This window comes from Impatiens glandulifera, chromosome 1, assembly GCF_907164915.1.
Source record: "Impatiens glandulifera chromosome 1, dImpGla2.1, whole genome shotgun sequence".
Taxonomy (NCBI): domain Eukaryota; kingdom Viridiplantae; phylum Streptophyta; class Magnoliopsida; order Ericales; family Balsaminaceae; genus Impatiens; species Impatiens glandulifera.
Genome location: NC_061862.1, coordinates 25,552,364 through 25,566,180, shown reverse-complemented (window position 1 = coordinate 25,566,180; position 13,817 = coordinate 25,552,364). Strand labels below are relative to the sequence as shown.

Genomic DNA, 13,817 nt, shown 5'->3' with positions numbered 1-13,817 from the left:
AGATAATGATAATTATAAAAAAATAATGATAATGATACATGAAAATGATGGATAATTATTATAGCCAAATCAAGTCATTTACTCCTCAATAAACAAACCTATACATGACTTTCCTTGCCCCCCAAAAAAGGAATATTGGATGAAAATTATATTACAAGATACCTTTATTTTCTTTTATTTATTTTTGCATAAGATCATACTTTAATTTTTAGTTTTTAACACTAAAATTTATTCTAGTTTGAATCTATATAAAACACTATGATTTAAGTCCAAAATCATTATATTTAAGATTGAATTAGTTTCCACAATTAAAAAAGAATATAGTCACAACAAGTAAAAACCAAAATTTTGACAAAAAAAAAGTTTATTAAGTGAGATTTAATTGTTAGTAAATATAGTCCCATGTGCCTAAAGGAGTCCCCCACTTATTCATTAATTGCACATTTGTGTTTAAATTAGAGAGTATTTTATGGAGTTCTTTAAATATTTATTAGGAATTATTAGCTAAGTGTAAATATAAATATAGTTTTTGAGAAGCATGGACTATGCTTTGAGAAAAAAAAAACTTCCTATTTTACTACAAAATTTTGAACCATTTTACTTAAAATGAAAATTGTTACATAGGTTTATAAGGATTCTTGGTGTCTTTCATGGAATTATCAAAGAATTTTTGAACCAATTTAAAATAAATTAAATATACAACTTTTCACAATTTTGTAGAACAATGGTATTTGAATCCTACTGGGTGAATTTTTTTTCCAAAGGTTCATGTAAATAATATAAATAATAGTCGTTTAATTATAACGACAAAACAATAAAAAAAACGGGTGTTCACTTTGTCATAAAATACACTCAAAACACACCACAAGATTAATTATTTGGGAAAAACAATCAAAACATAAACAAAAATATTAACCAACGAAAAAACCTAATATAAAATCATAAACGTTTAGCATCAATTCAAAAGTTTTCAAATCCACGATTATATACTTAGATATTGATTATAGCTAGCAGCAATGTTTTCACATTTCTATTACACAAGTTAAGTTAGTCATGGCTTACAATATAAAGCTCACAAGAAACTAACAAAAGAAAATTGACAAGCATTTTTTGAATGGTAAACATGAATACTAAAATCCTTTTGGAAGCTTTGGTTGTCCAGGAATCCTTCTCAAGCCAAACTTAAAAATAAGATTCCTACTACTTCCTCTAACTTGTCGACAATTTTCAACTAGGTATAATCCATCATAGATATAAATTGGTTTCCCATTTTCATTTCTTCCTCTGATGACCCTCACTTCATTTTGTCGAGTTATGCTATTCATCAAAGCATGTTTCCTCCTTCAAGTTTTTGATCCTCAACCTCTTTCCTATTCCTATTCCTATTAACATTTCCTCCTTGTCCAGAATAATCCAAGTAATCGGGATCTTTCATATCATTATTGTAGCAAGCATCTGTAGCAACAATCGATGTACAAATCTTTTCATCAGTCTTCTTATAACTAATGGTGTCAATCCCATTTTGTAAGGGCATGTGAATCCCAACAAGAGCAAGTTCAACTCTAAAGTTAAACTTGTCACCAATTTCTACACCAGGAATTGAACCAATTGCTGGTAAACACTTCCCAAATCTTTCTCCAACAACTTTAGCAGCTTTTAAGTCCGGTCGACTATGATTTCTAGTTGTCTTAGATGTTTGCCCATTTCTACCTTCTGTCCAGTATTCATCGTAAATAATTCGAAAAACCCTTAGAATCTTCAAAACTCTCTCTCGAGGCTCATTTTTTTCATCTTCTGTCTTCATTGATGATCCTACAATGGGTAATGGTGAAGACCCACTTTGAAATTCTATCTTCTGTTTACCCAAATCATTGGCCATCTTCCTATTCAAATTGGAGTCAACTGCTTCTTCACTGCTTCTGGATTTTTGTTTCTTGGAAAGACCCAAATAATCAAGTTTCATCATACTTCTAGGATTTTTTGGCAAATCTTCCATGATCAAGGTTGGCACTGTTTTAAATCCTTGTTATGGCAGAGTAGTTCTTAGGAAAACTGACCCTCTCTATAGTGGAACTACAAGAAACATTATATATGTATATACAGCAAGAAAACAATATTTATAGCCTGACAATGTTTATAATCAATCTGCAAGTTTCTAAATGATAAAATAATAGAAAGAAGATGAGAAGAACTCACCGGAAAATGTGTAGTGGGTTATTTCTTCGGCAGTCAAAGGCTTGTTCACAGATTTCGAGAGGAAATGAGAAGAACGAAAAAGAAAAGATGATATTTACTACTGATGATTAAATTTTCTGCCATATTTATAACATAATATTGAGCAGTTTTTAGCCAGTTATAGCCAATAGAATTAGACCCCTAATTATTTTTTTTTGTAATTTAATCATAGTCAAATTTAAGATTAAATTACTTTTTTTATATGTTAACAAATAATTTAATGTAATACTATTATTCTATACAACTAGCATTATTCCGTGCATTTACAAAAGTAATAATATAAAAAATCATTCAAAAATATTACGATAAATTTTTTATTGGCGGGTTAACCCAAAATCCGACCCAAGTATCCATTTACTCTCACATATATCCAAATTAAATACAGCTCTCGACCCGGCAATCCGGACACTTTAAAAATTAAGCATCATTATATATATATAGATTAGTTAGTTAAAAAGTTGAACTTATATTGTTAAAATGTCACGCGTTTATCAAATTTTGGGTTGAATTTAAAGTATAAAGTGTTATTAGCCTAGTTGGTTAAAATGTTGTACTTGTTTTGTTAGGTTGCAAGTTCAAACCATACCTATAGCATTCTTAATTTTATTTTTAACCATTTTAAGTTTATGGGCGGGTTAACCCACAATCCGACCCAAGTATCCATTTACTCTCACATATATCCAAATTAACTACAAGCTCTCGACCCGGCAATCCGGACACTTTAAAAATTAAGCATCATTATATATATATATAGATTAGTTAGTTAAAAAGTTGAACTTATATTGTTAAAATGTTACGCGTTTATCAAATTCTGGGTTGATTTTAACATATAAAGTGTTATTATCTTAGTTGGTTACAATGTTGTACTTGTTTTGTTAGGTTCCAAGTTCGAACCATACCTATATCATTCTTAATTTTATTTTTAACCGTTTTAAGTTTATGGGCGGGTCAACCCACAATCCGACCCAAGTATCCATTTACTCTCACATATGTCCAAATTAACCACAGCTCTCGACCCGGCAATTCAGACACTTTAAAAATTAAGCATCATTATATATATATATATATATACAGATTAGTTAGTTAAAAAGTTGAACTTATATTGTTAAAATGTCACGCGTTTATCAAATTTTGGGTTGAATTTAAAATATTAAGTTTTATTAGTCTAGTTGATTAAAAGGTTGTACTTGTTTTTGTTAGGTTGCAAGTTCAGACCATACCTATAGCATTTTTAATTTTATTTTTAACCATTTTAAATTTATGGACGGGTCAACCCACAATTCGACCCAAGTATCCATTTACTCTCATATATATCTAAATTAACCACAACTCTCGACCCGGCAATCCGAACACTTTAAAAATTAAGCATCATTATATATATATATATATATATAGATTTATTTATGATCTATTAAATTTAGGAAAAAGAAGTAACCCAAGATAAAAAAAATAAAATTTATTGGCGAAATTACTTAAAAAAAAAAAGTTGCTTAGACTACTAGACTTGTTTCCCAAATTAATATCAGAGTTAATTAGTGGCATACAAAGAATAATTTGTATTTAAACTTTCACACATTCAATTTTTCCTCTATTATTCAGGTTTATAAATTATTTGACGCTGTATTAGGTTGCTTCTTGTTGTCATTAAAAAGCAATTTTAAAAAAAAATTAAATTATTTGTTTATTTATTTTCTTATGTTTTAATATAATTACTTAACATTTTAAATTATAAATAAGATTTAAGAAATTTAATAAATTTTAAAATAATAATTTTATATAATATTCTTATTAATATATATTAAAACAATATACCGTTTAAGTCTTGTCGTTCTTGTGTCGATATATAAAAACCGTTGTAATAATGCGATATTGTCATTGCCAAAAAAAATTCTGCTTTAATTAAAGATTAAAATTTCTTTACAAAAAAATGTTAAATAAGTTGTAATTTATAAACTCAATACAAATATATTAGTATTTTAAAATTTTAGCTTCTTAAAAATATTTTAAACGCATATACAAATTTTCAGAATTTTTAGAACCCGTTTGTAAAAATGTCTATATTCGTAGTAACATATCTAGAGTTCAATAACTCCAAAAAATTCCAACTCGATTCCTATGAACTTCTAAATTATTATTTTTGACTATCATGTGAAGTTTCGGAAATTTTGAGAATTATTTTGAAAATAACTCGTTTTAATGTGTTGTATTCGAATTTTTCTCAACTCCAAAAATTTTAAAACAGAAACACTCATAACTTTTGATTATTTTATTTTTCCCTCTTCATTTTAAAGGAATAAATTTATAATATTTGATTTGAATCCTTATCCTCTTCATTTATGCTTATTTATTCTCCCTCGGAAATCGTGTCACACACTCTATTGTCGCTCTAACCTTGTCTTTGCCTTATGAATATGATTAGCTAGTCCCTTTGTAAAATGGTCAAGATTTAATTTATCACACAAAAAAAGAGTTATAAGTTCAAAACAAAAACGTAAAAAAATTTCAAACATCAACTGATCAATTATTTAGGAGTAGAGACTGTCTGTGAAGACAGACGTATATGATATAGCGTTGTAGGCCATTTCTTAATACGTAACCAAACACCGAATTCTTAAAACAAATCTCTGACTTTATTTTCTTTAGTTTTTTTAGAAGAAAACTAAAGTAACAACTCTAAACTCACTTAAATCGGTACATCCGCGAGTAGAGTGATTTAAAACTTGTGCGGACCAATACAAAAAGCTTATGCTAGAGAACTCTATTTTTGGTTCCTCATCTCTTTTCACTTTTTATAGTATGTAGAAGAAGGTAAGTCAATGAGTTTTTTTAACATAATTTGCCTTAATACACGAGAAATATTTTTTCTAAAAATATAGTGCACGGGTCGAACCTACTATAAAAATCTCTCATCTCCTACCGCGGGAGCACGTGAGGAAGGTAAGACATGGAGTCGATAATTTCCGGATCGTATAAACCGCCCTTACAGACGGGGTAATTTTCTTAGAAGTAACGAAAAAACGCGTAAAAAACAATATAACTTTTTATTCGATTCGTAAATTTGGACGTATTTGTAATTTAAATTAAGTATTTTTCTTTAGATATATGCGTCTTAAACTATCAAATACGGTTTCAATGTTTTATAAAATGTGTGATAAATGAAAATAGTTGAAAAATTGAAAAATAGATAATTGCTAAATTTATTTAACAAATCTCTTAAATTAGTTAAGAAAAAAAACATCATAGGTTAAATTATGAAGATAGACGAAGGTTTGAAAAAAATCTTATATAATTAAAAACTTAAATGTGATAATTGGAGCTTTACGTACACAATTTAAATAATTTATTAATAGAAAAAACTCAAGTTTAGCCTTAGGCCATTTCTAACCAGCTCAGATCTTCTGCTACCGATTGCCGTGTTCCCCTGTGGCGGACCAATCAGATTGCAGCATTATTATTTTAATAATAAATCAATCTGGGTAGGAGACGGAGGGAGGGAGTATCCGGAATCCGGGTTTCGGCCCGGGTTCACACAAGACGCCGTTAACGGCAGCGCCTGTTAACGCTAGGAAATTATATAATATCCATATGACACCCAGATAAGATATCTTCGCTCAGGGCACCGTGTCAGAGGGAAGGGTGAGATGCGATTGGAGCGAAGATCTACACGCCCGTTGCCCTTACCCTCATGTAAACCCCCCATACCCACCCATGAGAAGACTGTCTGCCGTTCATGAAAATACACTTACACGTCTATGTAAAGACCAAATTGACAGGGATTTTATATTTACGTTTATTAAATATTAATTTAATTTATTAAAAAACACATGCAACGATATAATATTCGCTTCAAGTAATTCATTCATTTTTTTTCTAGGAATTTTTATTTTATTTTTGTATTTAATTTTTTTTGCCTCGAGACTCTCTGGAGCGAAGATATATTTGCTTCAATTAATTTGAATTAAAACCTCATGTAAAACCCCCATACCCACCAATGAGAAGACCGCTTGCCTACCATGTGAAGACACTTACCCGTCTATGTAAAGACCAAAATGACATGGATTTTATATTTCCGTTTATTAAATATTAATTCAATTAATTGAAGATGACATGCAGCAACCGAACAAATCTTCGCCTCAATTACTTTGCTATTTTTATTTATTTTTATTTTATTTTATTTTTTTTGGCTGGAGATCCTCATGAGCGAAGATATATTTGCTTAAATTAATTATAATAAAAACCTCATGTAAAACCCCCATACCCACCCATGAGAAGACCGCTTGCCTACCATGTAAAGACACTTACCCGTCTATGTAAAGACCAAAATGACATGGATTTTATATTTCCGTTTATTAAATATTAATTCAATTAATTGAAGATGACATGCAGCAACCGAACAAATCTTCGCCTCAATTACTTTTTTGTTTTTTTCTTTGTTCTTTTATTTCCGTTTATTAATAAATGTTAATTCAATTAATTTAAAATGACATGCCGCGATATAATATTCGCTTCAATTAATTCCTGAATATTTTTTTTCATTTAATTTTTTTTGCTGGAAGAGAATATTTCTTCGCCTAGACCATGTTCAATGTAAAATGGATTGAATAGTCGCTTCTCGAGAGAACACTTATTCGCCCCTGGTCCCTGTGTCATGTTACATGGAATGAATAGTCGCTTTTCGAAAGAAGACATGTTCGCCCCGGTTACATGAATATATATACCCCCTAATATGATTATTGTATAATCATTTCCGTCCGATTCATCTCTCTCTCTTCCTGCCTCCTTTTCACGGCGATTCGTAACCGGCTCCCCGTCGACCGAACCTGAATCCACATCTTCACGACTCCACAATGGTACGTATTCCTGAATAGTAACTTTTCATATTTAGGATTATGGAACTACTACACTAGATTCTGTTATGTGATGTTGTTGTCTCTTTAATCTTTAGGAAACCCTACTCTCAAAATGTCACCTTCATTGTAAATCATTGTTATTTAGGAAAAATGACCTATTGTTAGGTTTTGGGATATTATTTCCATGAAACCCTAGTACATACTAACAAAGACCGTTTTTTTTCATGCACGTGCAGGCAACCGCCTCAGCATCCGTCCAAAACTTTGGCAAAGACTGGATTTTATGCCCAAATCAATTAACAAGTGTAGAGATAGTACTCTTCGTGACATTTCTCCCTTTTTTTCCATATTGTTTAAGTTTTCATCCTGTTTAACTGAAATATTTATGATTGTTCTTAAACAGCACTTGATGCAACAATATGCTAACACATGTGGTGCCACGGTGACAATGAGGTGGCGAGACGATGTGACCCACGTCATAGCATCCACCGATTCTAATGGTGGATGCGGTCGCACTATCAAAGTATTGAAGGGCATATTGAACGGGAGTTGGATCCTTACCATTGATTGTGAGACTCTGTTATTCTTAACCCTCTACTGTTAACTCAATATTCATTTTCACATATATGAAACTAAAAACACCTATTGCTTTTATACAGGGATAAAATCATCAATCAGATTTAACTGTTACGTGGACGAGGAACCATACGAGGTGCAGCGAGATAATCATGGGACTGTGGGCGGTCCAAGAGCTGGCAGAATGCGGTATTTGAACAATGTAAGTTTTGTCTTATTCCTACTCCTCCATATGATATTCAATTGTCCATGATTACTAATAATGTTTTGTATTTTCTTTCAGCTGCCGAAACTCTTCGACAGTTACACCTTCATATTTGCAGGGGAATTCATCCCGGCTTACAAACTGGATCTTATGGGGTTTGTAATTGCTGGAGGAGGTACAACTAAAGAAATGGAGAATCCATTTGTCGAGCCCGAGGACGACAAAACTATAGTTGTATACGACAAGTCCCGGCACGATGTTAATGAACTTGTTTGGGTATTTGAGGCAGAGAATCCTCTGAAGACATATTTGGATGTGTTTGGTGTTCCTCACACAAGCTTGCTAGAATCCATTGCTGCTTGTGATTTGCAGCCTTTGTTTTTGTAATAGACATGTGTTGGTTGAATTTGTTACTGAATATTTGAATATTTTGCATTCTTGAAAATTCAATGTCATATTTGATTTCAGATTTATCTTTTTTGTTCTTCGAATTGTTTTTTTTTAAAACATCAGCCTTATATTTAACTAAATCTTGAAACATTAAGAAATAATGTATAACTTGAAGTATAAATTTGATAAATAATTAATATTTTTTAAAACTACTGTCAAAATAATATTTCTAAAACAATTGTCAAAATAATAATGTGAAGAAATCTTCGCTTACTGATTGATTGATTGATTTATTAATTTCATTTCATAATAATTTTTGTCATTTAATTATTAAAATGAAATAATTTTTTTAACAAGTCACCTCACCGCCACCTAACACCTGCCACCTTTTCATTAAATGCTGCATGCAGCAAGCCATGCTGCTGCTAAGCTAGACAAAGTTTGTACTCTTCTCTCTCTCACCTGTACGACCATTTCTTCGCCGGAGTTATACTACATTGTCTACCATCGACCTCTCCTTCGCCGGAGACTTCATTATAATATCAATCCATCTTCCTAAATTATAAAATGGTATGTTTTTGAATGTCATCTATACCTTCTTTACTTTTCGTCCCAACCTTTTCTATGTTTTTTGAATACTCGACATGAAATGTTCTGTTCTGTTTGATTATCAGGAAGGAACACATATCAGCGAGAATGATATGGACGAGAATGATATTAATGATTTAAGGTAACATTGTTTAACTTCTCCCATTTTTTTAGTGCACATTTAAGCGAAGATCTCTTCACTAATATATTTTTAGATAATATCTTATAAAGCGAAACTATATTCGCCTAATATTACAATCTTCTTAATGTTGAAGTGAAGCTTTCTTCGCTTATATTGTTTTCATTTTTCAATAATCTACAAGTTCTGGTTAGTTGAACCTTTATTTTCCACGTGTTCAAATTGAACAGCGAATCTGCCACTTGTCGTCGTCAATTGAATTTCGATGGAAACGGCCAACCTTTGGAGGACATCGAAGCCAACTTAATTCCACTTTTAGGTAGAGAATTTGAGAGTGAAGAAGAAGGCTACGTATTCTACTTAGCATACGCTAAACTAATATGATTTGGTATAAGGCGCAGTTCAAAACATGTTGACAAGGAGGGTAAAATACTGGATAGAGTTTTTTGTTGTAGTGCACAGGGTGAACGGGGAAAGGACAAACGTGATGTCTATGTGAAACGTAGACGTTCTGTGACTCGGTTCTGTTGTGAAGCGAAATTGAGGATAAAGAGGGCAGACAATGGAAAGTTCCAAGTGGTAAATTTTATTAGTGATCATAGTCATCCTCTTGCAAGTCCAAAAAAAACTCACCTGTATAGATGCCATAGGAATATTTCTGCAGTTGCAGGCTTACATATCGAGATGGCCACTAACGTGGGAATTCCTCCTAAGTCATCACATGCTCTAATGTCTAAACAAATCGGTGGAAGGGAGAATCTCAGTTTTCTTCCTGAGGATTACAAAAATTACCTGCGCACGAAAAGAACCAGAGAGTGTAATTTTGGGGAAACAGGGGGTGTATTAGAGTATTTGCAGAAAAAACAATCCAATGATCCTGGTTTTTATAATGCTTTTCAACTTGATGCGGACGATTTGATAACGAATATTTTTTGGTGTGATTCCAACATGCGGTCCGATTATTCATACTTCGGAGACGTGGTCAGTTTTGACACCACATACAAGAAGAATAATGAAGGTCGTCCAGTTGCGCTTTTTGTAGGTGTCAATCATCACAAACAATCGATTATTTTTGGAGCAGCTCTATTATACGATGAAACTGCGATGACTTTTGATTGGTTGTTTGAGACTTTCACCAAAGCTATGCGTGGGAAAAAACCAAAAACCATTCTTACAGATCAAGACGCGGCCATGGCTAAGGCCTTGGCGTCTACATGGCCCGAAACAAATCATCGTCTCTGTATTTGACACATATTTCAAAATGCAGCCATACATCTTAGCTCGGTGTTCCATAATTTCAGAGATTTTTCTAAGGATTTTTCTTCGTGTATATATGATTTTGAAGAAGAGATAGAGTTTGTTGAAGCTTGGAATCAAATGTTAACAAACTACGGGCTTGAAAACAACGACTGGTTGAAACGCCTGTTTAGCATCAGGCGAAAGTGGGCATTAGTCTATGGACGACAAATGTTTTGTGCTGATATGACGACAACACAGAGAAGTGAGAGTATGAACAGTTTGTTGAAAAGATACTACTCCTACAAACACAAGTTTTTAGAATTTTTCACACACTTTGAAAGACTAATCGATGAAAGAAGATATGATGTGTTGAAGGCTGATTTCAAATCAATTACCAACCAACCAAGTCTTAACTATCCAGTTTTGATCTTAAAGGATGCCTGCAAAGTTTACACCCCAGAGGTCTTTAAGTGCTTTGAACAACAATGGTTTATGTCGCATGATTGTGGTGTAGAAATGTTAGAGGATGTCGACACACACAGAAAATACAAGGTAACACTCCACACTAGGAGATGCTCTCATACAGTTACAGTTCATAAGAATGACGATAACAATATCGAGTGTAGCTGCTGTAAATTTGAATTTGGAGGGATTTTGTGTGCTCACATCCTAAAGATTTTCACAACGATTGACGTGTTGAAGATTCCTCCGGCGTTGATATTGAAGAGGTGGACAAGAACAGCCAAAGATGGAATATTTGGAACTGATCCAATCGTGGACAGTACTAATGTTGATCCGAGTGAGCTTCATAACATAAGATACAGAGATTTGTGTGGGTTGTCCATGCAATTATTTACCAAGGCAGCCGAAAGAGATGACACTTACAATCATGTCAAAGAAATCATGCTGAGCCAGTGCACGTTTGTGGATAAAAAATTACAGGAGAGTATAAATATGCAAACTCCACCCACCGGTGTATCACGTTCTGCCGAGGGTGCCCCTGTTCAAGCAAAAGGAATGAAAACTAAGAAGGCAACAAGGTCTGGTAAGAGAAGGAAAGGTGGACTAGAGAAGAACTCCAGAAAAAGAAAATCAACAAGAATAACTAGCCAATCACAGATTCCGGTATGAATATGCTGACTTAACTTCTTTACTAATAATTGGGTTATTCTTATTAATTTTTTAACATACTTTTCAATAATTTCATATACCTTTCCAGCCATCAAATGCAATGCCAACGACCACTCCACAGTTCTCAACTCCTCAACAATGGGACGAAAGTTTCAGCATGGACGCCAATACTCCGTTCACTGTTCTTTTGTCATCTCAACTATCGAATTCCAGTTTCATGTGAAATCTGATATGTATATAGTATTGTATGTATGTTGGATTTGAAACCAAGAATAAGGTCGAATGTATGCATGCGAAGTTTTATGAAATACCAAATGAATGACCACACTAATTCATTTCTAAAAAATTAAAAACACCTAAATCAATCGAATATTTATTCGCCCCCAGTCAACTAATATTAAGTATCCTTTTAGTTACAAATTGAGTGAATGAAACATAAAACTGAGGCGAATATGTGTTCGCTTGAACCTAACCATGTATCTCGGGCGAATATTTATTCTCCTCATTTTTGTTTGATGAAATTGATATTTATGTTGTAACTGGTATTTACATGTCGGGGTAAGTGCAGTGACATGACAAGTCATCCCGCTTCTCATGGATGAGATGGTGGCTTTACATGAACAATAATTTGAGGCGAATATGTATTCGCTTCATCGAAAATATGTATTTGAGGCGAATATTTATTCTCTTCATATTTCTTTCATGAAATTCGAGGCTTCACATATATATTTTATGATGAAAAGGTCTTTGAAGCGAATATTTATGCGGCTCATGTTTCTTTCACTTAATTTATTCATTTAACACATAATTGAACAAGTATTTGAAAATCAAATTTCATAAAAAACAATATGCATGTATACATGTTCATTAGTGTGAAGATGTGAAGTAACATTTGTTGAGAATTGAAATTACACAACATATTCTTTATTGTAACAATAAATCATTACAATTGTAGGAATAGTGTAATTACCCCATCTGTCTATGAGTACATTATTGTACTCATGTGAACTAAAATTCTTTGTAAAATTTAATTACACAATATGTATACATTTCCTAATTCATGTACTTATCCATTTACGACAGGAATTGTAGACGTTTCTCCTGGCATTGTTGAGCTCCGAGCCAATGACACGCCAACAATATTCCATCCTCAATCTCTTTATTTTGTTCCTTACATTTCTTTTAACGCCAAAGCCAGGTTTCCAACTCTTAACCTCACCTTCATACGTCTCCATGTGTCTCATGCAAAAAATGCCGCAGTCAGTGTAATTCTTGTAATCCTGTCATGGCAATTTCAAACATATCTTTTCCAAACCGCCATACTTTTCAGCAAGAGCGGGGTCTACGTCGTTCATATATTGTTGAATGTAGTCATCCTGATACATCATTACAAACAACATGATGTAATGTATTTTAGTGCTACTAGAATTCCAAAATTAAACTATTTGAAATTTTAATTGTAGTCATACCAAGATTTTTGCATTCTTATATCTTGTTTCGAAGGGTGATTGCATAGGTGACTGCCTGTTGTCAATTACTTGAAATTGCCTTTGTATGAAGTTATAGAAAACCAAGTAGAAATGTCTGTCATCAATGATTGGAAAAAACAACTATGGATAGAATTACAAAAAATTAGATTTGAACTGAGTGGTACATGCTATTATAAGGTCCCACAGCTAGAGATGTACTTACGAGGTCCACTTCATAGAGGTCCCTTTTCGAAATTTGGAAAGCCCGACCTTCTCGACAGAACCTTTCATTGAATTTGTCTCGGTTAGTTATCTCACCTTCACGAAAAATCTGTTTACAGCAGTCTTTAGTCTCACAAGAATAACATAATTGATAAATAACAGTGCTAGTACAACTTACGGTGAGCACGGTTGTGTAGAAAATCTTCTTGTAACGACATTCAACATTTTTCCTAGAAAGGTCGTGCAACATGTATGACCAAACGTCAATAATCATACTGTCTACCCAGGTTTGATCAGCCATTGTAAGCATGTCCCCGCGCGTCACGTGTAGACATAGGTTGTCCGCAATAAATAACATTTCACTGCATGATAACAGAAAAACATGTTTCAGAATGGTGTACAAATTATATTTTTTATGAATAATTAAGTATGTCCAGGAAACATTACCTTGGATCAAGTCCTGTAGCAAATATGAAACCCACAAAAATCTTCTGAATGTTTGTCATTTTTTTTACATCCCTAAACATTTTATTGAAATATGGGGTTTTCAAAGCTGGAGGCAATTCCAATGCTTGAAGCCAGTCTTTCATTTGCATGTGTGGACGAGAAGCGTCAGTTTGAAGTGGCGGTAGTAGACTAGAGATGCCTTCTTCCGTTTCATTCTTTACGATCGCCAAAGAAGAGTCAGTTTGAAGTGGCAGTGGTAGTCTGGAGATGCATTCTTCCGGTTCCTTTTTTACTATCGCCAAAGGAGGGGAGTTGTTGTTGGTTTC

At 33.0% G+C, this 13,817-nt stretch overlaps 1 protein-coding gene across 1 annotated transcript; it reads right to left on the bottom strand.

Moving 5' to 3' along the window:
• Window positions 1-1,324: 1,324 nt before the first annotated feature.
• Window positions 1,325-1,996, bottom strand: LOC124921652 (YDG domain-containing protein At5g47150-like). The gene has a single exon (XM_047462339.1). It carries the CDS (start codon window positions 1,994-1,996, stop codon window positions 1,325-1,327), a length of 672 nt encoding a protein of 223 aa, XP_047318295.1.
• Between the last annotated feature and the right edge of the window lie 11,821 nt (window positions 1,997-13,817).

Excerpts from the sequence above, each read along its gene's own strand:
- LOC124921652 (XM_047462339.1), bottom strand. The coding sequence starts at position 1,996 with ATGGAAGATTTGCCAAAAAATCCTAGAAGTATGATGAAACTTGATTAT.